The sequence below is a fragment of the Natator depressus genome, chromosome 7, assembly GCF_965152275.1.
Source record: "Natator depressus isolate rNatDep1 chromosome 7, rNatDep2.hap1, whole genome shotgun sequence".
NCBI lineage: Eukaryota > Metazoa > Chordata > Testudines > Cheloniidae > Natator > Natator depressus.
The window spans coordinates 30,310,627-30,337,929 of NC_134240.1; the positions used below are offsets into that span (position 1 = coordinate 30,310,627).

The following is a 27,303-nucleotide window of genomic DNA, read 5'->3' on the forward strand; positions in this document are numbered from 1 at the left end:
GGGGATGTGGGAGGATGCAGTGGGGAGGTGGTGCAGAGCAGGAGGTACAGTGAGGGTGTGGGAGGATGCAGTGGGGAGGTGGTGCAGAGCAGGGGGTGCAGTGGGGGTGTGGGAGGATGCAGTGGGGAGGTGGTGCAGTGGGGAGGTGGTGCACAGCGGGGGGTGCAGAGTTGAAGGGGGCAGAAAGGGCTCCTGGACTGTGGTTGTGAAAGTGGTGTAACCATGAGAGCAGAAGGAACTGGTGGCGCAAGAGTGATGTGGGGGAGGGCTGGGAGGAAACCCCTTCCTTCCCATCAGTGCCTGGGGGAAGCGGGGGAGAATGGGCGAGGCGGTGGGGAGGGGCAAGGGGAGGAAATGGAGGAGGCGTGGGGGCGAGTGAAGGGGTGGGAGCGGGCGTGATGTGGGGCGGGGTGGAATGACAGCAGCAGATGGGACGATAAATAATACATTTTATTTCTAATAAATTATAGAAAAACAATACAAATCCTGAGCCAGTGTCAGGGCAGGAGTCCCTGTGGGGTGGTAGGGATAAGGGGCTGAGATGGGGGGTGGGGGGGCAGAGCCAATTCTCTGTGCCCCTGGCATGTTGCTGAAGGATCCTGGGAGCTGGGGCTGTAGCAGGACCCCTTCCTGGTTCGGTTCCCTGCGTCGCTGCCATCCAGGCGGGGCTGAGCTGGGCTCACTGACTGAGCTGGGGCGAGAGCGGTGCCTTCTCCTTCCCTTGCAGTAGCCCTGGGCAGAGACAGGACCCCCAGTTACACCTGCCCTAAGCCCCCAGTTGATCTCAGCTCTCTGGATCCCCTGCCGTGCTCCAACTGGACCCCCCCCACTCCAGAGGAGATCCCCTCCCTGACCCCCACTCTTCCTCCCCCCTCCCTTCTGGTTGTTGGGGGAGAATCTCTCTGCCCCCCCATCTGGGAGTGACACCCCCAACCAGTCCCTGCCCCCCATCTGGGGGTGACACCCCCAATGTCCCCTCTTATCCAAAGATGATGCCCCCCAGTCCCTGCCCCCATCTGGGGGATGCCCCCATAACTTAGGGACAACACCCGATATCTGGAGTAAAGTCTTCCCCAGTCCCTGCCCCCACAATCTCTCTCTGTATCCCCACATCCAGGGATGACACCTCACCTCTCTCCTCACTGCCAGCACTGGGGAGTCTCTGCCCCTCCTGGGCCTCCCAGGAGGCAGCAGCCTCCTCGTGGGAGCCCCCCAGGAAGGCCAGGGGGCGCTGGCGCTGGCGGAAGCGCTGCCGGGGGGTGGCGTCCCCAGGCCCGAAGGACTCGCTGACCAGGACGCGGGAGCTCAGCTTGCGCCGATTTAGCCGCAGGTTCACCCTCTGGGTGTCGGGCAGGCTCAGCATGCTGCTGGCCTTGCGCAGGGGCACAGGCGAAGCAGGGGCGCCGGAGTCTGTGGGCAAAGCTGGGCTTAGTGGGGCAGGGGATGGTGAGTCCTGCGTGGGAGCACCTTGCATTGCCATCCCGGATGCCTGGCTCCCATCCCTGGCCTGGTTTTCCCCCACCCCTAGGGGCTGGGAGCACTGAGGGGCCATCCCGGATGCCTGGGTCCCATCCCCTGTCCTGATCTCTCCTCCCCACACTCCACGAGGTGGAGGGTCCTGGACACTCACCCCCATCAGGTGCGCGTCCATCCTGCCCAAGTCCCGGCAGGTTCTCAATGCTATTGGCCCCCTCAGCCAGGGGGCGCTGCTGTTCCCGGGAGGGCTCGCGCCGCGGCTTCATCAGCTTCTTCATCTTGTCCGCAATCCAGTTGCCGCTCTTCCTGCGGGGTGGAGGGAGCAGGAGGGTCTCATGCTTCCGGGCAGGAGCTGGGGGGCCTAGGCCAGTCCCCCACACGCATCCTGGGAGATTCCACCCCCCCAACATTGACCCATGCAGGGGCACTCAGGTCAACTGTCAGGGAGGGTCCCTGGCTCAGGCTGGCCCTGGGGCGGGGAGTCCTAGGCTCTGGGAGGTATATCCCTAGTTTGAGGAAAAGGGGGGGGTCCCCTGGCTGGGGCCAGCTTTGGAGGGTTGGTGGCTCAGTCTGTTTCAGGGGATGGGGGGCCCAGGGTGGCAGAGAAGGTTCCCGGGCGAGGGGGCAGGTGTGGAAGTCCATGGCAGCGGGAGGGTCCGTGGCTAGCCCTAGGAGATTCCCTTGGCTAGGGCTGGCCCCTGCAGGGTCTGTGGCTGGGGTCAGCCCTGGGGGGTGGACACACTCACTTGCTCTTGGGCAGCGCTGGCTCCAGCACTCGGTACTGGTCCATTATCTTCTCCACCAGCTTCTGTTTCTCCCGGCGCAGCTCGTTCAGCTTATCCCTGGGGGGTGAGCACAGGACAGCATCTGAATCTGGGGGTGACCTCCCTGCCCGCTGTACTCCACAGCCAGACTGCCCTGCGCCCCCGACACCCCCAGCCAGCCTCACCAATCTGCCCCCTTCCTGCACACCTCCCGCACTGGCCCAAGGGGGGCACTCACAGGTGCTGGCGCTGCTCCGAGTGATACTGCTCCCGGCTCTCCATGCTGCGCTCCAGCAGGGTGCGGTTCTCCTGGCTCAGTTTCTGGATCTCCTGCAGCAGGTGTCGGTTCTCCTCCTCCTGGTTCCCCTTCAGCTGGGCCAGGAGCTGGGGGGCAGCAGAGTTATGAATAGGACAGGCCATGCCCCTCTGGGCTCCCCCTCACAGAGGGAGTGGGGCTGGAGGTGCAGAATGGGGAAAGCACTCTCTGATCAGGGGGTTCAATGGGGAGGACCAGCTCCCATTGTTTGCTTGGAGCAGGGGGAGCTGGGCTGTGGGTGGTGTGATGGAGTGCGAATTTTTCACAATCGTTGGGATGAATAGTGTGCGTGCCTCAGTTTCCCCTATGTGGTGCCTGATTAACTAGATGGAAGGAAAAGATGGTTTACTCCTTGCAGAGACCCAGAGATATAGGCGTGTCTGATGCCTGGGGTCTGGGCCCAATGCCCATGGAGAGTCCCAGCAGACAAAGACCAGTCCAATTGGCTGGACATCTGGCATCTGGCGACTAACAACCATGGATGGCCCCCCCCTCCTTAGGAAGCCAGCAGGTGTGACCAGCTGAAGGAAGAAGGACTAAGGAGGGCCAGTGACAATGGTTGCCAGGAAAGAGGACAAAGGACTGGGGAGGGGCCAGGTGGGGTTGTTAAGTGTGGGTGATTGTGACTAAAGAGGGGGGGCAGAGGGCTCTGGACAGTCCCAGAAGGTCTTGGTTGTAACTTTACGTTCTCTGTGTTAAGGAAGGACTTTCTAGGCTGTGTTCCACGCACCTAATAAACCCTCCTGCTGTGACGGCGCTGGCTGAGGGACTCCAGGTTAAGGAAGTCGGGGGTTCACTGCTCCCTTCGGGTGTGTAAGTCTCCCTCAGGTGCCCAGTTCAGGTGGACTCGCTGAAGGGAGCTTGCAGCGTGACCCAGGGGTGCTGAAGGCTCCAAGGTTTGACCCCAGGAGGTGGTGAAGCCAAGAGCCCTGCCCTAGTGAGAGTGTGACCCTCGGGAGCTGACACACTGAAGGGGTCCTCCCAGAGACTGTTTTAGAGCGCCGGGGCTGTGGATCTGCGGCAGGTGGCTACCGGGGTGGGGGTCTGGAGGTATCAGGGGGTCTGCATGGGTCTCCAACGGGGAGCGTAGTGGGGGAAAGCTGGGCTGGGAAGAAAAAGGTATCGGGCAGTGTGTGTGTTCTTGGTGGGGTCAGACTGGGGGACGGGGTTGGGGGAGGTCAGGGGTTGCACATCTTGCACTAGTCTCTGGGTAGGATACAATGGGGGGGTTCAGGCTGGCGGAATGGGGCTGGGAGGTACCAGGGGTGGAATTGGGGGTAGTGGGTTCCACACCTTGCTCTGCTCCCCAGTGGGGGGGGGGCAGGGGTACCGCAGGCAGGGTTGGGGGCTGCACACCTCGCTCTGGTTTCTGGGGGGACCTACAGTGGGGGGTTCAGGCTGGGGAGCGGGGGTACCGCAGGCAGGCTTGAGGGTTGCGCACCTCACACTGGTCTCCGATCCGGCCCAGCGCCACCTCCAGCTGGTGGTTCTGCTCCCGCAGGGCGGTGCCCTCAGCCTCCAGCCGCGCCTGCTCCAGCTGCAGTCCCGTCAGCCGGCCCCGCAGGCCCCGCAGCTCCCCTTGCTGCTCCTCCTGCGCTCGCTCGGCCGCTGCCAGCACCGCCTGCACCCTGCGCAGGGCGAGGGGTCAATGGGGGACTCCGAGGGGAAGCCCACGCACTGCCCCCATCTCCCACTCCCCCCACAACCTACAGACTTCCCACTACCCCCACATCCCAGTCCTTCCCACTGCCCCCATATGCTAGGGACCCCCCCATCCCATCTCACCACCCACCCCAATGTGCAGGCCTCCCCTGTCTCCCATATCCCGGTCCCCCCCATGGTTACCGTGCATGCTCGTCCTGCAGCCGGGCGTGCTGTTCCCCCAGCTGCCGGTGTTCCCGCTCAGCCCCCTCCAGCCGCTCCCGCTCCCCCCGCAGGGCTGTCTCCCGCTGCTCCAGCCCGGCCTGCTGTGCCACCAGATGGCTCTGCCTGGAGGGGGAGAGAAAGGGGTGAGAGACCCCCCCAGGAGGTTGCCTCACTAACCCCTGCTACTCCACCATGGTTACCTGCCTTGCAGCCCTGCCCGGTGTCCCCTCCACAGTCACCTGCCCTGCTGCCCCCACATTCACTTACCCCCACAGGATGCCCCCCATGACACCCTGCATTCACCTGCCCCGCAGCTCCCCGGGCCCCATCCCCGTTGGGGTTAACTGGCTTGCCACCCCATTGTGCCCCCCAATCCCTCTTCCAGGGTTACCTGCCGTGACAAATGTAGGAATTACTGTTAGAGTTGTATGACACGAGTGACTCATTTCCCCACTGACTTGGTATTTAAACCTTCCCGCCTAGTGAGTGGCCAGTTCTTTAAGGCAGAGGGAGAAGGGACAGTTGTGAGCCACCTAGGCCTGTCTGGGCTAAGCCAGGTACGTGATCCAAAAGCGGATGTAATCGACCCAGATACCCGGAGGGCCTCAGAGAAGCAATAGGGACCGCCGCGAGCCAGGGCAGGCTGCACACTCCAGCTGGGAGCACACCAGGAGTCGGGAAGGTGTTTCCATCGCTGCAGTACGTCCACCCCTCAAGAGGCGGTAGCGACAGACTTCTTCTCTCAGCCCCGCTGTGTCTGCAGAGGGGGTTAACCAGGCCAACCTCGCTCAGGCCACGTCTACACTACAGCTGTGCTGTTGCAGTGCCGGGCTGTGGTACTTCCTACATCCACAGAAGGGTTTTTCGGTGCTGTCATTAATCCACCTCGCCAAGAGGCGGTAGCTAGGCCGAAGGAAACTTTCTTCCATTGACTTGCCGTGTCTACGCCGGGGGTGGGGGCGACCTAACTCCAGTGCTCAGGGCATGACATTTTTCACAGACCTGAACTTTTCCTAGCGGTTGGGTCCATCTCATTTTTAAGTGTAGAGCAGCCCGAGTCCAAACCTCCTGGGTGGGCTCCCAGCCCCTTTGGCGTTCGATGGGGGACCCCTGCGGAGCTCCCCCGACAGTTCCATACTTCACCCCCAGTCGCAGAGATCTGCGATCAGTGCAGTCACCAGTACGTCTCAGCAGCTAATCCGCCCGAGCAAGTCCTCCCCGTGCTGAGAGGGGAGGGCCCAGCCAGGCTGTTCCCAGGCTCTCTGGGTTAAGCTGGGCTTCTCCATCCCACCAGGGGCTCTGTAATGCTGGATTCCAGGGGATTAATAAACCTTGCTTGGAACAGGCTGAGCTGGGTCGCTGCATATCCCCCCCGGGTGCCTGGCTCCCTGGCAGGGTAAAGCTCCTCTGAACTCAGTGGGACTGGCTGGAGAGCCACAGGGGTGCTGGATCCAGGAGCCCCAGCCCTCGGCATGTCGAGCTGTGGACTCGGCCTGGTGAAATGCTAAGCCCAGGATCTGGCACATAACAGAGCTCCTCCCAGAGGGGCTGTAGATAGGCTGAGGGACCAGACCCCCCAGAGATCTGAGACGCCTCCCGTAGGGTTAACTGGCCTGCTGCCTCCTTGTGCACTCTCAGCCGCTCCTCCCCAGGCTTTCCTGGCCCTGCAGCTCCCCTTGCCCCTGGGGTTACCTAGCCTGTCACAGCCATGTGCCCCTGACTCCTGCCCTGGGGGGTTCCCTGGCCTGGTGCCCCCCAGCCCCTTCCAGTTACCTGTCCTGCAGCTCTCGGTGCTCCTGCTCCAGTGCCCGCAGGGCCCCCTTGAGGCCAGCCTGCTTGCCCAGCAGCCCCTCCAGCTCAGCACCCTGGCGCTCATGCAGCAGCGCCAGCTTGTCATGGTTGCGCACCAGCCCTTCGTGGCGCCCGCGCCACTCGTCCCTCTCCTGCCGGGCCGCCCGCACCTCAGCCTCCAGCCCTGCCAGTCGCTCCCGCAGCTCCGACGCCCGGGCCTCCAGGGCTGCCTTCTGGGAGCGCAGCGCCGCCTGCTCCACCTGCCAGGGGAGGGGGCAATGAGAGACACGGGGTGGGGGAAGGACAAGAGAGACCATGCAGGGGAGCGGGAGGGGGAGCCAATATCTCACCTGGAGGGTCCCGCACTGGATCTGGGGTTGGGGCAGGAGGGCTTGGGGGAACAAGGGGCATCCGGGGGCGCAGTGTCTCACCTGGGGGCTCCACACTGGGCCTGCTTGTGGGACAGTGGCGTTTAGGGGGTTAGTATCTTACCTGGAGGGCCCCACACTGGATCTGGGGGTAAGGGGGGTGGGGGACAGGGGAATTCAGAGGGCCGGTGTCTCCCCAGGGACCTGGCTAAAGGAGAGAAGATGACAGGCTGTACAGAAGGCTGAGCTGCAGACAGGAGGGAAATTGCCAGGGAATCAAGGATCAATCTTGGGCCTGATCCCGATCCCGTTTAATATTTTCATTAATGACCTTAGCCCAAAGGACGGGTGTGAACGAAGCCTGCTGAGGACAACAGAGTTGGGAGCTATCGGCCATACAGAGGAGCGAAATGTTACACAGAAAGAACTGGATAAACCTTGGGGGCCAGAGTGACAGACATGGGATGAAATTGTATAAAATGCAAGGTCATGCCACTAGGGTCTAATATTTCCTCTAGACTGGGGGCTCATCTTCTGAAAGCAACAGAAGGCAAGAGAAGCCCCAGGGTATGGGTTGATCGAGGATGCCATGAGCCACAAAAAAGGCCAATGCGATCCTAGGCTGGATCCGGTGCGGGATTTCCAGGGGTGATAGGGAAGCATTAATGCCCCTGGGCGGGGCACTGGGAAGAGCTCAGCGGGAACACCATGTGCAGTTCTTGTCACCTGTGTTCAGGAACAAGGGATCCAAACTGGCCCGGTGCAGAGAAGGGCTCTCAGGCTGATCAGGGGAGCGGAGAACTGATCTTACGAGAGGAGTCTGAGCGAGCTCAGCCTGTTTAGCCTGGCCAGGCAAAGGCTGAGAGGGGATCTGGTTGCTCTCTATAAATACACCAGGTGGGTTTAACCCCAGGGAGGGAGAAAAGCTACTGAAGCTAAAGGAGAATATTGGCACAAGAACAAATGGGGACAAACTGGCCAGGAATCAAAGGAGGCCTGGTCTACACAGAAAAGTTCTATCAACATCAGTCAGATGTGACACCCCCTTTCCCCCCCACCCCCCAGTGCAGACAGCGCTGGGGACAGAAGAGGGCTTCCATTGACACAGCTCCCATTGTTCAGGGAGGCGATGTTCCTATTCCGACAGAAAGCCCCTGCTGTCAATGCAGGCTGAGTCTGCCCTCGGAGGCTGTGCTGGCAGACCTATGCTAGGATAGCCTGTGGTACAGCCATACCCAGAGGCTGGCAATGAGAAGGTTTCTACCCATCAGAGGAGGGAGGTTCTATAACAGCCTCCCCAGAGGAATTGTGGGGGGCAAAACACCCAGCTAGTCTTAAGACACAGCTTGAGACATTTGTGAGTGGGGTTACACGAAGGGGTTGTTTATGGCGGAGGGGGTCAGGGCTCGGCAGCCCTGCGGGTCACTCCTGGTTTATGTCTTATGTTCCTAATTATGCTTCAGGGCTTCAGCCGGGCACCTGAACGGTCAGGAAGGGTTTTTTTTTTTCACCAAAAGTAATTCTGGGTTGGTTTGTTTTTTTCATTATCCTCTGAAATATCTGAGATCTGCTGCAAGTGGAGACGGGACACCAGGCAGGGTGGGCCAGGCTCTGAGCTGGTCCAGAGAAGCTTTTATCTAGCTGCCTCGCTGGTGGGTCTTGCCCAGATGCTCAGGGTCCAGCTGATCACCAGACTGGGGGCTGTGAAGGAATTTCCCCCAGGTCAGATTGGCAGGGACCTTGGGATGTTTTCACCTCCCCATGCAGCATGGGTCGCCTGCTGGGATCAGCTGGGCATGGCTCATTGCAGCGATTCCCTGCCAGTGCAGGGTACTGGGGGTCCCTCAGCCTCCCCTGTTCTCTGCCTGGGGCTCACAACAGGAAGGGCTCCTGAGGGCTCTGGTTGGGTTTATTTGGGATGACTTGTCAGACTAGATGATCTGGGGGTCCCTTCTGGCCTTAAACTCTGACTCAATGGAGGGACCCACACTGGGCTGTGTGAGAGGGACAACGGGGGGTCGGGAGGTTCAGATGGGCTGTCTCACCTGGAGGGCCCCACAGTGGGCTGTGTGAGAGGGACAATGGTGGGTTGGGAGGTTCAGATGGACTGTCTCACCTGGAGGGCCCCACACTGGGCCTGCAGCCGCCCACTCTCCTCCCGCAGGCCTCCGCTCTGCCCCTGCAGGCTCAGCAGCTCCCCCTGCAGGGCGCCCAGCTGCGACTCCAGCTGCCCCAGCCGCCCCATCAGAGCCTCTTTCTCTGCCAGCAGCGCCGCGTTCTGTGGGGGAAGCATCAGCAAGTGATGGGGGGTCCCCAGCTCCCCTCAGGAGCCTCCAGCCCCACAATCTCTGCCCCTGCTGAGGGGAGGGGACAGGAATCCATAGCGCCACAGAGTCTATCAAGGGGCACAGTCCCTTCCCTCCATCTGCCAGCCCTGCCCAGACTCCCTGAGGGGCCTCCCATCTCAGCCCCCTTCCCTGCCTCACCCCAAAGGCAGAGGGAACCAGAGAGCACCAGATTCCAGCCCCCATCCCGCCCCACCCCAAAGGAAAGGCCCCCCCATACACCCCCTGTGCTGGACTTACACTGCGCTCCACCTCGATGAGATGCTTGCTCAGGGTGTCACTCTCCAGCTCAGCCCGAAGCCCCAGCGTCGGCTCGGGGTCCCCCTGGCCCTGCTCCACGGCCCCCAGAGCCTCGGGCGGGTGGGCCCCAGGGCTACTCTTCACCTGGACATAGAGAACAAGGGAGGGAATGAAAGGGAGCAGGAGGGAGCTCATGACTACTGCAGCCCCGGCCTCTCCCAGCAGAGGGCGCTGGGGGTGGTGTCTCACCTGGCACAGCTCTTTCCCCAGGTGCTGATTGAGGGTGAGCAGTTCCTCCACCCGGCTGCGGAGGGCGCCGATCTTCTCCTCCTTCAGAGCCAGCATCTCCTTGAAGGACGACTCCAGCCGCTGCTCCAGGCTCTGGTATTGGCTAGGACGAGAGGGGGGCACATTAGACCCAGGAGCCCCTGGAAACTGCGCCAGCCCCTCCCTGAGATCCCTGCCCCCCAGCTCCCCCACGACCAGCTGCCCCCTCCTCAGGATCCCTGCCCCCCAGCTCCCACACGACCAGCCGCCGCCTCCCCAAGATCCCTGCCCCCCAGCTCCCCCATGACCAGCCGCCCCCTCCCCGAGATCCCTGCCCCCCAGCTTCCCCATGACCAGCCGCCCCCTCCCCGAGATCCCTGCCCCCCAGCCCCCATGACTAGCCACCCCATCCCTGAGATCCCTGCCCCCCAAGCCCCCACTACCAGTCGCCCCCTCCCTGAGATCCCTGCCCCGCAGCCTCCCCCACGACCAGCCTCCCCCTCCCTGAAATCCTTGCCTCCTAGCCCCCATGACCAGCCACCCCCTCCCTGAGATCCCTGCCCCCCCATCCCTCCTGTCCCTATCCCCTGCCCCCTATACAGCCCCCTCCCCATAATCCCTCTGCCCAGCCCCCCAGACCCTTGTCCCCCAAACCTCACCTGTCTATCCCCCCAAGACACCTATTCACCCACCCCCTCCATTCCCCAAGATCCCTGCCCCCCAACCATCTTGTCTCTCGTTTCCCAAGATCCCTGCCCCACCACCCAGTACACCCCAAGTGTGGGTATGGGCCTCCTGCAGATGCCTACCTCTGCTGGGTGCCCTGCTGCTCCTCCAGGAGGCGCTGCTCCTCCTCCCTCCGCTCCAGCTGCTCCCGCAGCCGCACCAGGTCAGCCTCCCGCTCCTGCCCCTTCACCTTCTCGCCCAGCAGCTCCTGCAGGAACAAGCAAAACTCTGAGAACTGAGTGGGGCACCCGTGGCCCCCCCTTCCTGCCTCCACTACCCCAACCAGGACCCTGACCACTGGGGCGGGCTTCCATCCCCATTCCCTGTCACCTGCAGGGTGCCCCCCACAGCCCTGCTCCCCACAGTGCCCCCTGCTGGGAGAGGCCAGGGGGGAGTAGCCAGGAGCTCCCCCCACTCCCACTCCTGCTCCTTACAGCCCTGGCGCTCCCTGCCCCTGATGCCCCCATCACCTCCTGCAGAGCGGCTGCGGCCTTGCGCTCAGCTGCCAGCTGCTCCCGCAGCCCCTTGCTCTCCTGCTCCAGCTCCCGCAGCCGCTGCACTCTCTCTCTCAGCCCGCCCAACTCCAGCGCCTGCAGCCGGCTCTGGGCCTCCAGCTGGGCGGCCCGGCGGCCCTGTTCTGCCAGTGCTTCCTCTTGGGCCTGGGTCTGGGCCCGCAGACGCCGGGTCTCCTTGTCCAGTGCCCGGCGCTCTCTCTCGGCCTGGCTCAGCACCGCCTCCAGCGCCCCTCGCTCGCCCTCCAGCTGGGTCAGGGCCGCCTTGTGTTGCTCCAGCCCGCGCTGCAGGGTGCCCAGCTCGCGCTCGGACGCCCGTAACTCCTCCGCGGCCTCCCGCGCCTGTTCAGCCTGGCGCCCAGCCCGCTGCCGCTCCGCCTCCAGATTGCCCCGGGTCTCCACCAGCTCCCGCTCGGCTTGGCTCAACTCTGCCCGCAACGCCTCCCGCTCCTTCTCCAGCGCCTGGGCCTCGGCCTCCAGCTGCCCCAGAAGCAGGGCCTCCAGGCGCTGCTGCTCCAGCTCCTGCCGCAGTCTCAGCAACTCCTGCTCCAGGCACCCCCGGGCCTCCTGGGAGGCTGTCAGCCCCTCCAGGGCCTTGGCGTGAGTGGCCTCCAGCCGGCGCAATGCCTCCTGCAGGCTGGATGCCTGCTCCTCTACCTGGCACAGCCGGCGCCCACTCTCTGCCAGTGCCTCCTGCTGCTCCTGGGCCCAGGCGCCTGGGTCCCCCTGGCTCTGCAGAGACTCCTGCTGGGGGGACGGGGAACAGAGCTGGTCAGGGGCACCCTAGATTCCCAAATCCATAGCCACGTGCCTGAGCCCCCCTTGGTTCCCTTGCCCAATGCCTAGGAAGGCAGGAATCAACCCCCCACATAAATGCTGCCCCCAGGCATGACGCAGGATTGCATCTGATCTGGACAGAGACAAACCTGGCATTGGTACCAGGGACAATTCAGCAGGCCTGTGAGGATTCACTGCCCCCCAAGCTGCCCTGTGCCCTAGCCCGCCTCCAGCAATAGCATAGCAACTGGATGTACTGAGGGATGCCCTCTATTGCCTCCACCAGCCCAGGGTGCCTCCAGCCCCTTGTGGTGGGAACTCAAGAGGAGGGCCCTGCCCCAGGCTGATCCCCAGGGGTCCAGGCTGCCTTTGAGCCTCCTGCCTACCCATGTGTCCTCCTGGCCTAAGCCATATAAGCCAGCCCCACCCAAAGGAGGGCAGTTTTGGTAATAGGGTTATGATCCCTGTGTAGGACTCTGCACCCACAGGCTTGGTGTTGCTATTCCTGAGGGGAAAGGGGGCGAGGCATGGCTGGTGTTCTCTGCTTCCAGACCAGACAACTGCCCACACCTGCCTGAAACCCTGGTCATTACTCGGGCGCTAGCCCATGCTCCTGCAGCTTCACTGCTCTGGGGTCCAAGCCAGCTAGATTGAAGCTAGCTCCACTAGGTCTGCACAAGCAGCAATCACCCCCCATGACTGCAGTGTCGCAGTTCCCTGAAGGGGCAGAGAGCAAAGCTGGGTCTCAGGACAGCAGGACATGCTGGGGTCCTGGCTCCCACTAACATGGGCTCTGGCGGAAGCCTGGGCTCCCAGGCCGGCCTGAGGACCCGGCGATGCTGGATCCCAGGTGACTAATCAATGCTCCCTTGGCCTGGCCAGGCTGCCCGACCTCGTTGCAGATCCTCTCTGGGCGCATCACTCCCGGAGAAGGAAGAGTCTCCATGGCAGTCTGGTCGCAGTTGCACTGGTGGGGGGAACTCACGGGCGGAGCAGGGGGGCTGACACCCAAAGGCCCAGACCTGGAGTTGCTGTGGCTGCATGGCTGCTCTGGGGTCTGGTGCACTAAAGGGGTCACTGGCACTGCTGGGAGACTGTGTAAAGGCTGGGGTGTAACAGCCCTGTCAATCTGTGACAACCTGCAGCCAATCCCCTGTCTCCATGCTCTGCCATGGCATTGGTCTCCTCCAGTGGAAGACAGGCTGGCAGCAGGGTGATGGGATTCCCACCCTGCCCACCCACTCCTCCAGCCACTCAGGCTCCAGGCAATGGGACTGACCCTTTCATGCTGCCTGCAGCCATGTGGGGGCACCACGCTAGGGGCACGCCAGGGCCTGTTGCCTTCCCTGCAGTGCCCCTCTACTGCCCCAAATGACAATCCCTTGCACACCATGCCCTGCCCTCCCAGCCGGGCACCATGCCCCACCTGGCAGTGCCGCTGCTCCTGCAAGCTGTGCAGCTCCCGCTCCAGCTGCTCCTTCTCCCCCAGCAGGGCGGCACTCAGCTCCTCCCGCTCCTGGCAGCTCCGGGCCCGCTGGGCTTCCAGCTCTGCCCCCAGCCGCTGCACCTGTGCCAGGCAACTGGAGGTTGAGGGGGGACTGGGCTGGCACAGAGACAGCCCTCCCCTCACCCCACAGACACCTCCCATGGAGACACCCTCTCTCCCTGTACCCCAACACACAGACCCCCCCCGTGCCAAGGCACCCCTCCCCCCTTCCACTGACCCCTCCACAGAAACACCCCATCTCCCATCACTCCCCCACAGAAACAACCTATCCCCGTCCCCCGCACCACAGCCTCCTCCACAGATGCCTCTTCCTCCACCCTCTCCAACTCACAGCCCCCCCAGAGACCACCCTTCCGCTAAAACCCAGCAGACTCCCCCCTCTATCCTTCCCCAACACACAGACCCCTCCACAAGGCTTCCCCAAAGAGAGATCCCACCCTTCAAATCCCCACATACAGCCTTTCCCCGCACACACAACCCTTCCTATCCCCAAAAAACAACATGGAGACACCCCCCCGACACATACTCGACTCCTCACCAGATAGCCCCTGGTTAAGGAATGGGACACAGGGTCTTTCCCTTCTGGGGGGTGCCAGCTCCAATCCAGCCCCAGGGCCGGGGGACTGGCTGGCTGAGAGGTGGGACAGACAGGGCCTTGAATTCTCTTCTAGGAGCCCCATCTCCCTCACCTCTTTGCTGAGGGCCTTATTCTTCTGCTCAAGGCCCGGACTCCTGGGTTCTCCCGGGGCCTCTAGTGCCTCCTGCAGCCTCCGGCGCAGCTCCTGGTTCTCCCGCTCCAGCGCTAGCAGGCGGCTGGATGTCACCTCGGTCACCTCGTAGCTCAGGGACTTGGGAGTCTCAGCAGGGTCTGGGGAGAGACAGTGTCACATCAGTGAGCCGGGAGGGGGCAGCTGGGGGGCCTGGGGGAAAGGGGAGAAGGAGGCACTCACCATTGGGAGCCTCACTGGGCTCCTGCTCCTCTTCCCAGGACAGGTGCTGGGGCACCCCCAGATTCTGCCTCAGCTCCCCCTCCAGCAACACCTTCTCCTGCTGCAGCTCCTCCAGCCGCTGACGCTCCCGCTCCTGCTCCTGGGGGCAGAGAGTGACCCATGCGGGAGTTTTCTGTAATAGCCTTATTACGTCTCCCCCTCGGCCTTGGTACTGTTGCCCACTGGTTGCAGAGGGGCTACAATGCTTCTCCTGGCATGGAACAGGAGGCACGAGGGTCTGGGTCCAGGCTGGGCTGCATCAGCAGACCCCCAGAGACAGCAGACTCCAGGCTGCAGAGGCAGCTGAGGGAGCGTGGCAGGGCTGTCGGAGAGCAAAGACGAGAGGTGTCGGGAAGCAGGGTGAGGAAGAGCGGGGTTCACAGCCACATGGCGGTGCCCCTGGCCCTGGCAGATAAAGGGGACAAGGAGAGGGCAGATGGAGCTCAGGGGAAGCAGGGGCCGGGGCCCAGCAAAGCGGGAACTCTGTCCAGAGCCGGCCTCTCTCACGCTAACCCCAAGACTTCTGACCAGGTGATGAATGAAGGTTTTGAACCAGTCGCCTGGTGTTGCTGCCGTTGCTGACTGAGGTCTTGTCCACACTTGACACATTTCAGTGGCACAGCTGCAGCGCTTCAGAGTGGACCCTGCCGAGCGAGCGGAGGGACTCTCCCGTCCCATTAGTTAATTCACCTCCCCAAGAGGTGGTAGCTAGATCAGCAAAAGAATTCTCCCAGTGACCTAGCGCTGTCTACGCTAGGAGTTAGCTCGGCTTCACTGTGTCTCTCAGGGGGGTGCCCTGAGCCACGCCGCTGGGTCGAGTTAGCTTTTCAGTGGAGGCCAAGCCTAAGGAGCATTGCGCCCTGATGGGGGAAAAGTCTCTTGCGGGAGGACAGCTCAGCTGGACTCGCTGCAGGGAGCCACGGAGGGACACAGGGGTAGCTGGAGCCCAAAGGCCCAGTTTTGGAGTCCTGGAGGCCACAGGCCTGCCCCTGCAGAACAGTATAGATCCCTGGGGTCCAGCACAATAGAGGGGTACCCCCAGGAGACAGGTTAAAGGCTGGGACATAGACCAGACCCTGTGAATCCATGACACAGAGACTGTTAACATAGGGGCTGCCCTACACTTCTGAGAGAGTCCTACAAGGGGCACCATAGGGAGGGTCAGGAGCACTAGGTGTGGGGAGAGCTACTCCAGCCCGGCTTCTCCCAGCAGCAGGCACTGTAAAGAGCAGGGCAGGAGCACTGCTTGTGGGGGAAGGTCCCTGCTACTCCAGCCCAGCAGGGGTGCCGTGGGGTGTGTGACAGACTGGGGAAAAGGTCTGCAGCATTTATTCTGAGGGCTCTGGGTCACTGGGTTTCTCTTGTGCCTTGCTGCCTGCTCGAGTGCACAGAGCTAGAACAGAGCAGGGCAGGGCAAACTGAGCCACAGAAAAGAGCCTCTCAGGTACCAGCTTCAAAGGAGTGATGGGAACAATGGCAATGGGGACCAGTTCCCCCGGCTGGCCTGGGGAGTGTTCCTCTTACCAAGGCTAAGCCTGGTGTCAAAGGAGCCCTGACCTCCCCCTCACAAGTCTCTAGAGCAGGGAGAGGTTTGGGTGAGCTGGGAGAGGCCGGCCAGACTGCCAGGGACAAGGCTGACGGCCTGAATGAGACACAGAGACCTGCTGGCTGACCCGTGGCTGTCCCCAGGAGCTGCTCTGAGAGGGGTGAATCACGGGATCCCAGCTGGCACCTGTGGGGGTCACTTGGGGAAAGCCCAGCGAGGGGCAGTGAGCATTTAGCCTGGTAACAGGAGAGGCTGTGTGCACAGGGGGCCGTAGGGGGCACTGTGGAGAGGGTGCAGGGGGCCCGTTGGGGGTCTCACCTCCTCAACTTGATCTAATTGACTCCGCAGCAGTAGATTCTCCTTCTCGAACTGGGACAGGTGCTGGGCTCGGGCGCGGGCAGATTCCAGCTGCCCCTCCAGCTGGGCCTTGCTGTCCAGCAGGGCCTGGGAGAAGGCCCGCTCCTCCTGCCAGGGAGAGAGCCCGGTCAGAGCTCCCGAGATCCCCTGGCCCACACCTCCTCCTGTCAGGGACAGGGCCCCATCAGAGCCCCCCCAAGATTCATTGACCACCACACAGTCCCCCTCCGTCCCTCAGCTCCTCCAAGTCTAGCAATAGAAAACCATCAGAGCCAACTGCAAACAACGGAAACCACTTGGAGGCAAAGACAGACCATTACAACAGACAGGGACGGCCCTATCTAGGAATAGAGACAAGACTGTTTCAGTATCACACAGAATAGGGAGAGGTGCCCTGGAGCCATCCTTTACAATCTACATACCACACAGAGTATGCTGACAGCTTGTGCCACACGCTCTCAAAGAAACTGCAGAACCACCTGATCAACATCCTCTACAGCAAACAGGGAAAAATTAAGGATGAGCTCTCAAAACTGGATACTCTCATAAAAAAACAACCTTCCACACACACTTCCTCGTGGCTGGACTTTACTAAAACTAGACAACACACACTTTGATTCTCTACAAAAGAAAAAGGACACTAAACTATCTAAACTACTACATGCCACAAGGGGCCACAACAGTGGTTCCCTGAACCCACCCAGCAATATTGTTAATCTATCCAACTATACTCTTAGCCCAGCAGAAGAATCTGTCCTATCTCAGGGCCTCTCCTCCTGCCCTTCCACCCCCACGAACATGATACAGTTCTATAATGACCTAGAATTCTATTTTCGACGTCTCTGACTCAAGGAATATTTCCAACACACCTCTGAACAACATACTAACCCACAGAGACCTTCCTACCAACGCTACAAAAAGAAGGATTCTAGGTGGACTCCTCCTGAAGGTCAAAACAGCAGACTGGACTTCTACATATATTGCTTCCGCCGACGTGCACGGGCAGAAATTGTGGAAAAGCAGCATCACTTGCCCCATAACCTCAGCTGTGCAGAACACAATGCCATCCATAGCCTCAGAAACAACTCTGACATCATAATCAAAAAGACTGACAAAGGAGGTGCTGTTGTCATCATGAATAGGTCGGAATATGAACAAGAGGCTGCTAGGCAGCTCTCCAACACCACTTTCTACAAGCCATTACCCTCTGATCCCACTGAGAGTTACCAAAAGAAACTACAGCATTTGCTCAAGACACTCCCTGAAAAAGCACAAGAACAAATCTGCACAGACACACCCCTAGAACTCCGACCAGGTGTATTCTATCTGCTACCCAAGATCCATAAACCTGGAAATCCTGGACACCCCATCATCTCAGGCATTGACACCCTGACAGCAGGATTGTCTGGCTATATAGACTCCCTCCTCAGGCCCTACGCTACCAGCACTCCCAGCTACCTTCGAGACACCACTGACTTCCTGAAAACACCATCCTGGCCACTATGGATGTAGAAGCCCTCTACACCAACATTCCACACAAAGATGGACTACAAGCCGTCAGGAACAGTGTCCCCGATAATGTCACAGCAAACCTGGTGGCTGAACTTTGTGACTTTGTCCTTACCCATAACTATTTCACGTTTGGGGACAATGTATACCTTCAAATCAGCGGCACTGCTATGGGTACCCGCATGGCCCCACGGTATGCCAACATTTTTATGGCTGACTTAGAACAACGCTTCCTCAGCTCTCGTCCCCTAATGCCCCTACTCTACTTGTGCTACATTGATGACATCTTCATCATCTGGACCCATGGAAAAGAAGCCCTTGAGGAATTCCACCATGATTTCAACAATTTCCATCCCACCATCAACCTCAGCCTGGACCAGTCCACACAAGAGATCCACTTCCTGGACGCTACGGTGCTAATAAGCGATGGTCACATAAACACCACCCTATACCGGAAACCTACTGACCGCTGTACTTACCTACATGCCTCCAGCTTTCATCCAGACCACACCACATGATCCATTGTCTACAGCCAAGCTCTACAATATAACCGCATTTGCTCCAACCCCTCAGACAGAGACAAACACCTACAAGATCTCTATCAAGCATTCTTACAACTACAATACCCACCTGCTGAAGTGAAAAAACAGATTGCCAGAGCCAGAAGAGTACCCAGAAGTTACTTACTACAGGACAGGCCCAACAAAGAAAATAACAGAACTAGCCATCACCTTCAGCCCCCAACTAAAACCTCTCCAACGCATCATCAAGGATCTACAACCTATCCTGAAGGATGACCCATCACTCTCACAGATCTTGGGAGACAGGCCAGTCCTTGCTTACGGACAGCCCCCCAACCTGAAGCAAATACTCACCACACACCACACAACAAAACCACTAACCCAGGAACCTATCTTTGCAACAAAGCCCGTTGCCAACTGTGTCCACATATCTATTCAGGGGACACCATCATAGGGCCTAATCACATCAGCCACACTATCAGAGGCTCGTTCACCTGCGCATCTACCAACGTGATATATGCCATCATGTGCCGGCAATGCCCCTTTGCCATTTACATTGGCCAAACTGGACAGTCTCTACATAAAAGAATAAATGGACACAAATCAGACGTCAAGAATTATAACATTCAAAAACCAATTGGAGAACACTTCAATCTCTTTGGTCACTCAATTACAGACCTAAAAGTGGCAATACTTCAACAAAAAAACTTCAAAACCAGACTCCAACGAGAGACTGCTGAATTGGAATTAATTTGCAAACTGGATGCAATTAACTTAGGCTTGAATAAAAACTGGGAGTGGATGTGTCATTACACAAAGTAAAACTATTTCCCCATATTTATTTCCCCCTCTACTGTTCCCCCTCTACTGTTCCTCAGTTCTTGTCAACTGCTGGAAATGGCCCACCTTGATTATCACTACAAAAGGTCCCCGTCCCGTCCCTCCCCGCTCTCCTGCTGGTAATAGCTCACCTTACCTGATCACTCTTGTTACAGTCTGTATGGTAACACCCATTGTTTCATCTTCTCTGTGTATATCAAATCTCCCCACTGTATTTTCCACTACATGCATCCGATGAAGTGAGCTGTAGCTCACGAAAGCTTATGCTCAAATAAATTTGTTAGTCTCTAAGGTGCCACAAGTACTCCTTTTCTATTCACAGAGGAAACATCTGATGGATTGGGGTGTTTCTCATGAAAGTTTGGATCCTGGTTCCTGTGAGGCCAGCCAGCTCTGCAACAGACTGAACTTTTTTGGGGGTTGGGGGGATGGGGGTCAGGGGGGAGACCTACTTCATTAGCTAGGAAAGGGTTCGTGAGCATTTTATGATTTTGTTTTGTATTGTAACTATTTGTTTCCTTCCCTCTCATTTCTGGTGGGATCTCTGCTCTTGCTTAACAAAACCTACCTGGGTTTTATTATAAGTGTGAGGTTTACAGGAGCAGTGATTTAAAGTAAAACTAGTCAGCTGGGGTGCACTGCTCCTTTGGGGGCAGAGGAGCTGGGATTTCTGTGAGTAGCCAGCATCGGGCGGGGTATCACAGAGGAAGGACTGGGGTGCACCTATAGTTACCCTGCAAGGCAAAGACAGGCACAGCCCAGAGGAGAGTGCGTGGGGCCTGACAGGCTGGTGGGGGTAGGGAGCTGACACCCAGCTGGGCAAGACTCCCTCTCGCTAGAGGCAGGGGGTAACAAGGTGATTCACAGTCCTGGGTACCCGAAGAACTGTCACACAGACCCCCTCTGTCTCCCTCCCCCACTCCTCCTGCTGAGAAACCCACACTGGCCTCCTGAGCCCCTTACAGCTCTCCATCCCCCGACTCCTCCTGACAAGAAGTACTGCCCCATTCCCCCCCCCCGCTGGTCCCCACTAGCCCCTCACTATCACCCCCACTAACCCAGAGCCCCCCACCGCCTTTGTGACAAACTAGGAATTTTTGTGGTATTTTTTATGAATCCTATGTGTGCCTCAATTTCCCCTCTCTGTTCCAAAGTTGGCGGAGGAGGGATTAAGTTTGCTCTCAGGGCAGACTAGAGACATGGTGATGAGGGGCGTGTCTCACCTCCCTGTGAAGAGCTGTTAAAGAACTGGTTGAAACTCACCCAATCAACAGAGGGGCCAGAGAGACAAGACAAACTCGTGACTCTGGATTTCCAGAGACCCCAGCTGGTGCCCAGAGGACTGGGGGGGTGGGGGAGACGAGCTGGGTGCTCTCCCCTGGGACTGACTAAGGAGGAAGTCAGAGAGCGTGGCTGCAGCCTGGCTGGGCTCTGGGCTGACCACATGGCACTAGGCATTACTTTCCTTTCTCTGTGTGGTTTGGTGTCACTGCATTAGCCCCTTCACAGTGAGCAAGTCTCCACCAGGAGCCTGTCTCAGCTGGACTCTTCACAGCATGGGGCAGAGGGGCTGGAGCCCCAGAGGGTCAGTCTCAGCAGGCGGCCTGCCCTGAAGGGAGAGTGGAGTGGGGTTCCTCCAAGAGACTGTTCCAAAGCTGGGGGCATAGCCCTGATCCTGCGGATCCATGACACACCCCACATCCCCTGTGCCTCCTCCACCCCATGCCCCCTCACCTCCAGCTTCCCCCGGCACCGCTCCAAGGCAGGCAGTCGCTCCCTCAGGGCCGAGAGCTCCCCCTGCAGGCGCTCAGCCCGGGCCGCCTTCTCCCGCATGGCATCCAGCTCATCCCGGTACAGGCCCGCCAGGCGCGCCTCCCCCGCCACCGCCCGGTGCTGGGGGGAAGAGGCGCTAGGTTAGAGCCTGGGGCATTGAGGGTGGGGAGAACAGGGTCAGGGCACAGAGTCGGGGGAACAGGGTCAGGGCCCAGGGCACTGGGGCGGCGGGGGAGGAACAAGGTCAGGGACCAGGGCATTGGGCAGGGGGGTGTTGGTACCTCCTGTCGCAGCCTCCTCAGCTCGGCCTCCAGCTCCTGCAGCTCCTGGTGCTGATCCAGCAGCTCCTCGGTCTTCTCCTCCCTGGGTGGGGGGGAAAGGAGATCAGAGCCCCCAGGAGGGCACATCAGGGATACCCCCACGGCCTCCCCACACACACACACTGGGATCCCCAGGTACATCCCTCACACCTATTCCCAATCCCCTTTAGGACCCCTCCTCACTAGAACCCCCCCATCTCAGGATCCCCCTCTTGTCCCCCTAATGCCCCTAGGACCTACACCCACTGCCCTCCCATCCCAGAACCACCCCATCAGTGCCCCCCCCAACTCACAGTTCCTGGCGCAGGCGCCGAGCCTGGCCCCGGGCGTCAGCCAGTTGCACCCTGAGCTGCTGGCGATTGTCCCAGGGCCCCTCAGGGGGCAGCGGGCCATGGGGGGACGACAACTCTCGCTCCTGCTGCAGCTCCCACAGCCTCTGCAAGACAGCTGGGTTACATGGGGTGGGAAGAATGGGTGGGGGTGGGAAATGTCCAGGGAACAGCGGAAGGGGGAGGGGAGAGTGGGAGGCAGCACAAGGGGGATTTGAGGGGGGCAGAGGGATGGGGAGAGCTCAAGGAGACTGCATGAGGGGGAAGGGGTATCAGAGCCTCGGGGGGCCGGGGGAACCCAGGGAGCAGTGGATGGGAAAACCCCCAGAGAGGTGGAGGGCTGCAGTGGGGGGAGGAGCACAGGGAGGGCTGAGAGTGGCAGGAATGTGCCTGAGGGCCCCCCTCACCTCCGCACTTGCATCCCGTTCCTGCACCAGGCCCCGCAGCCGGGAGGACAGATCCTGCAGGACCCGTGTCAGCTCCAGGGGGTGCAGCTCAGCCAGCGCCCCCCACTGCAGGCTCAGCACCACCCCTGGGTCCTGTGTCACCTGCAACACAAGAGCAACATGTCACAAGCCCTGCACGCCTGCCCCTGGCACATGCCTCATGGCCTCCCCTCGCACGTCAGCTCCTCATACAGCATTCCCTCGCACATCAGCTCCTCACATAGCCTCCCCTCACAGGTCTCCCCTCACATGTCCGCCTCTGCATATGCCTCATGGCCTCCCCTTGCACGCCAGCTCCTCACATGGACTCTCCTTGCATGTCAGCTCCTAACATGGCCTCCCCTCGCACGCCATCTCCTCACACAGCCTCCCCTCACATGCCAGCTCCTCACATGGCCTCCCCTTGCACGTCAGCTCCTCACACGGCCTCCCATCACACGTCTGCCCCGACACATTCCTCATGGCCTCCACTCGCACGCCAGCTCCTCACATGGCCTCCCCTTCCCACAGCTCTCACAGGCCCACACCTCACAGCCCTTACACAGCAGCTCTTCGCACAGCAGTCTTGCCAAGGCCAGCCCCTTGCCCAAGTGCTACAGCCTCCCTGTCTACAGCTCCCCCATTATCCCTCAAGCCCCTGCATCTGGGCAAGTGCAGCCTGGTGCTGCCCGATGGGGTGCCACCTGGTGACTGTCCCTTGGGGATCAGGTGGGGGGACCTAGCCACAAGGATCAGAAGAAAAGGTCGTGCCCACGGTGGGTGTTCTTACCTCCTGGATGGCACTGGCCAGCGCAGTCTGGGTCTCGATGTCCAGCCCCTGGATCCGTTCAATGATCTCTGCCTTCCGCTCACACTGTGGAGGGAGCGGGTATGGGGCAGCACAGAGGGTGAGGTGCAGGGGGATGAGCAGGGGAGGGGGTGCATGGGAGGGGGGTGGAGGGATGAGGTGCAGGGGAAGAGAGGCAGCATAGAGTGGGAGGAGTTCAAGGAAGGGGAGGAGGCACAGAGAGTGGAGGGATGTGGGGTGACAAAGAGACAGCTGTCAGCGTCTGTCAGTCTCTCTTTCTTTCTCAGGATGCCTCTGAGGGCTGCTATGGACCTGAGCCCCACGTTTCCCCCTCACCGCGGGATGCCCTAGTGGGACCGCTACTGGACTCCTGCCTCAAGATTAGGTGCTAACAATTCCAGAAGGATGTTAAAAACCTGGAGAGGGCTCAGAGAAGAGCTATGAGAACGATTAAGGGACTAGTAAACATGCCATAGTGAGAGACTCAAGGAGTTCAATCTATTCAGCTTAACAAAGAGAAGGTTGACAGGTGACTTGATCCCAGCCTAGAGGTACCTACATCGGGAACACATATTTAATAAAGGGCTCTTCAACCTAGCAGCCAAAGGTCTAACATGGTCCAGTGGCAGGAAACTGAAGCTGGACAAATTCAGACTGGAAATAAGGTGTAAATTTGTGCCAGTGAGGGGAATTAACTATGGGGACAACTTGCCAAGGGCTATGGTGGATTCTCCATCACTGACAATGTTTAAACCACAACCAGGGCCTGATTTAGGGGCAGGCGACTGCCTAGGGTGCTGGGCTTGGGAGGCACCGGGCTTGGGGGGCTGGTTTTTTTGTTAGCGACAAAAGGGAAAATAGAATGTTTGAAGTAAAATGTTTCAGGTATTCTGTCTGTGGATTCATTTTCCTCGACCCTCCAAGAATGCTGTCAGCCCTGCCCTCGTGGGCGTACAAGGGGCAGGGTTTACCAGTCAGTCAGTCTGAGATATAAGAAGGAACTGAAGTGAAGTCAGAATCCAGCTGTGATATTGTGACAACAGCACGAAGGTGAAGGGAAGAAACTGTGGTGTCCACGCAAGGATCCTTGCACTGAATCCAAGAGCTTTCTTTGTGCCTTGTGGTTCAACCTGGTTGTGTCAGATGCAGTGTCATCTTCTTTAGATTCAGTCTCTCTCTTTGGAGCACTGCAAAGGATATATGTCCTCTTTTCAGCACCAACTATCAGGTGGAAGATCCTCACAGACAATGTTACAAATCTGACCGTGAAGCTGCTAAGTGACATTCTCTGAGAGAGCCGCATTGACAGAGTAAGGCCAGCGAGGTACCAAGTGACTGAGGTTTACAACACCCTCACGGAACTGGTGCAGTTGAGTAAAGCCAAGGCTGGAATCTGACACGAGGAGCAAAGCCTGGCAAACCAGATCACTGACTTCCAATTGCTGGTCTCAACTGTAGTTTGGCACAATATCCTGTTCCAAGCAAACGTTGTAAGCAAGGCATTGCAAACTCAGTCGATGGACATTGCTACTACTTTGACAAGAATCTGCCTTGATTTCGTCGTGGCCGACAGAGACAATGGATTTGAAGATGCCATCACTGCTGCCAAAGAAATGGCAGAAAACTTAGGAGTTGAGCCTGTCTTCAAGAAAACTCGTATTCATTAGAAGAAGTGACAGTCTGGTTATGAGGGCAGAGATGAGGTGATGGGAAACTCAGAAGAAAAATGCAAGAGGGAGGTTTTTTTGCTCACTCGTTGACACTACTTGAGTGTCCATCAAAGAAAGGTTTGGACAAATGAAGGCAAGAAAAGTGACCTTTTGAACTAAAGGGCGAGGGTTAAAATTCTAAGGCTGTCACCTGCTGGAACCCTATTTAATACTGGTCCTCCCAATGTTGGGGCACAGTTCAATTTCTTGATGTTAGTACATTTCAGTTATTCTTAAAATTAAAAAGCTACTGTAAATTTAGAAGAAATTATTATTTTTTATTTGCTTATATATGGCATGAATAAATACAGCTTTACAGATCCTAGTGTGCAAACTGATCCTCTTATATGACAGGGATAAATCATGCATGAAAATCGTGCATAAAAGTCATTAAATGGGCTACAAATGCAGTAAAAAATAACAGGTTTTCAGAGTAGCAGCCGTGTTTGTCTGTATTCGCAAAAAGAAAAGGAGTACTAGTGGCACCCAAAAGTTTAACAAATGGAGGGCGAAGTTGCTCCTCGCCTGGGGCAACATTTGGTTGAGGGCAGGCCCTGACCATGACTGGATGTTATTCTGTAAGATCTGCTAGGTAAGTTCAACCAGGAATTGTTTCAGGGCCAGCCTCTGGCCTGTGCTAGACAGGAGGCCAGACTGAATGATCACAGTGGGCTCTTCTGGCCTTGAAATCCATGATACCCCTAATCCTGGGAGGAAATTTGCATTAACCCATAGTCCCCATTGAAGACTGCTCTACGTCCCAGCCAGCCAGAGGCGCTACTGGGGGGCACAGGGAGACACCAGGTAATGCTGGCTGCACAGACCCTCCTCCCTGGCGGGGGTCACTCCCCTACCCCTATACCCTCCACGTACCTGCACGGCAGCCCCCAGCAGCAGCAGCAGCAGCTTCCGCATCTCCTCGATGCCCTGCTCTAAGACAGTGGGAGGGAAGATTGAATACAGCCAGAGACAGACCCCTTCCCCTCCTCCAGGGGATTAGACCCTGGGCCCATCCCCCCCAGTATCCCACCTCTCCAGCTCCTCAGAAAGGACCAGACCTATGGGCCCATTGAGTCCGGTACTGCCCCTCCAAACAGTTACCTGTCAGGGGGTCTCTGGCGAGAAGCTGCACATTAGGGGGAGTCATTAGAATCAGCTGCTGCAGATCATCCTGCAAAGGTCAAAGATCAGAGGTTGGGTGTCAAGAAGCTTTGACTACTGGGAGGGGGATTCCCCCTGCGTCTGTCCCATACCCCCTGGAGGAGCTCCCTGGGTGTCACTGTTGGGTGAGTGACTCCCTCAGCTGTGTGTCAGGAGCTGCACAGACGCTGACCACTTCCCCTTCCTGCCTGCCCCTGTGGATTGCACATTACAGAGGTGAGAGAGGAACAGCTCCCTGTGCACGTAGCTGGGGCAGCAGACCCACAAACACGAGAGCATGAGTGTGCACAGACACAAGTGTGCAAATGCGAGCGTGTGAAAGTGCACTGCCGGCAGAGACACAAGCGTGCACATATGAGAGCACAAGTGTAGGCAGGCAGAAGGGGGTGAGGCAGACCCAAGCGTGCTCCTCAGACCCCCAGCCACTCCACGCCCCAGGGGACAGAGGTTCACTCCCTGGGCGTGCTGCCCCCCCATCTCAGCACCCCCACCTGGTAGAAAGCACGAAGCTGCCGCAGCAGGGCATGCAGGGTCTGGAGTCGCAGCCTCTCGTCGCCCTGCTGGCTCTGGGGTGGCCGGGCACGCCAAGGGGTCGGGTCTCTGCTGAGGGGAATAAAAGGAATGGGCCGTACAACACAGCCTGGGCCCCCCATTTGGGCCCCTCAAGCACAGTTGAGAGTCCCCCCATTGCTCCCCTGCTGGGCCCCCCAACACGGCCCAGAAGCCCTCCCAACACAGCCTAGGTCCCCCACTGCCTGCCCAGCTGGTCCCACCAACACAGCCCAGACCCTCCTCATGGCCCGCCAGCTGAGCCCCACAATAAAGCCCAAACCCCCCACTGCCTCCCAGCTGGGCCCCACCTCCGTTCCCCCTTCCTCACTGCCCATCACTCACATCAGCCCCATGACTTGGGTGAGGAAAGCTCCATCTACCAGGTGCAGGAAATACTCCCGGGCCCTCGCCTGCCTGTCTGGGGCACTGGGGCTTTGGGGTTCGTCCTGCACCCACCCCAGGGGCACCAGGTTCTCCAGCGTCCGCACCTGGGGAGCAGAGACAGGCAGCGCTGTTATTGCCCCTCCCTGACCTGGGCCTGATGCCAGTGCCCCCACTCCAGGGGGTCCCTGCTCACCCTCCCCCCGGGCCCAAGGTCCCCACCCCTACGAGCCAGGGGTCCTATGGAGGCTCCTGCCCTGCCCCTCGCAGTGCACACAGGATGTGCTTCCCTCCCCCACGCCCGTTTCCAAGCTGTCTGTGGGAGGCCGGGCCCAGCCCAGGGTGTCAGGGCCAGGGTGTCCAGGCCGGCCCCAGCCTCCCCCACACCAGCCCTGGGGATGGGTCCTTCCTCCCTCTCCCAACAGACCACCCCCACCTCAGCCCAAACCCTCAACTCACTTCTAACCCCCCAGCTCACCCCAAGCACCCATTCACCCCAACTTTTCCAGCTTCCCCCACCTCACCTCATTTAACCCCCAACCCCTGATCCCCTCCCTTCTCACCCCAGCCCCCTCTCCACCCCATTGCTAGAGGGGCAGGTACAGTGTCCCAATTGCGGGTGGCTTAGCAGGGCGTGGGAGGACAGGATTCTGCACGGTTCTATCCCTGCCTCGGCACAGCTCCCCGCAAGGGCATTGCTCCCGCTCCCCCGAGGGGCACAGCTCTGCCCAGGAAACGGCTCCCATCCCTCCCCAGAGAGACACAGCGCCCCTCTCCCAGCAACACTCACCCATGTGACAAGGGGACCTGAGACAAAGTCCCCCAGGCTCTCCAAGGCACGCCCGTCCCCATCCATCCTCTGCTTGGGTCTCTGTGGTTGGTGCGGGTCCCACAAAGAGGGCCCCTGCACACAGGTGCGTCCACTCCCCCCCACCCCAGCCAGGCTCCCCCTGCTCTGGTTTTCCGCGCTGCGCAAAGAGGAACTTCCGCAATCAGAGGGTGGGGAGCGGCTGGGGGGGGGGGGGCCTGCACGGACGCCAGGAAACCAGCACCCACAGCAGACCTGCTGTGGGTGGGAGGAGGGAAACCCCTGAAAGCTGCCGGTAGGTCTCTCCCCACCCCCAGCTT

General features: G+C 59.3%; 1 protein-coding gene across 1 annotated transcript; it reads right to left on the reverse strand.

The window, feature by feature from the left end:
* Positions 1–549: 549 nt before the first annotated feature.
* LOC141991301 (uncharacterized) lies at positions 550–27,031 on the reverse strand. The gene is made up of 27 exons (XM_074959611.1): positions 26,966–27,031; positions 26,137–26,282; positions 25,734–25,845; positions 25,183–25,252; positions 24,955–25,013; positions 22,355–22,438; positions 21,547–21,687; positions 21,104–21,246; positions 20,772–20,853; positions 20,452–20,610; positions 15,809–15,955; positions 13,906–14,044; positions 13,645–13,823; positions 12,875–13,015; positions 10,630–11,415; positions 10,243–10,367; positions 9,416–9,557; positions 9,167–9,310; positions 8,698–8,859; positions 6,196–6,473; positions 4,402–4,545; positions 3,998–4,184; positions 2,479–2,624; positions 2,223–2,318; positions 1,631–1,782; positions 1,132–1,410; positions 550–732 (listed from the first exon to the last, which is right to left on the reverse strand). Exons 1-27 carry the CDS (start codon positions 27,029–27,031, stop codon positions 680–682), a joined length of 4,362 nt encoding a protein of 1,453 aa, XP_074815712.1. The 3' UTR covers positions 550–679.
* Positions 27,032–27,303: the final 272 nt, after the last annotated feature.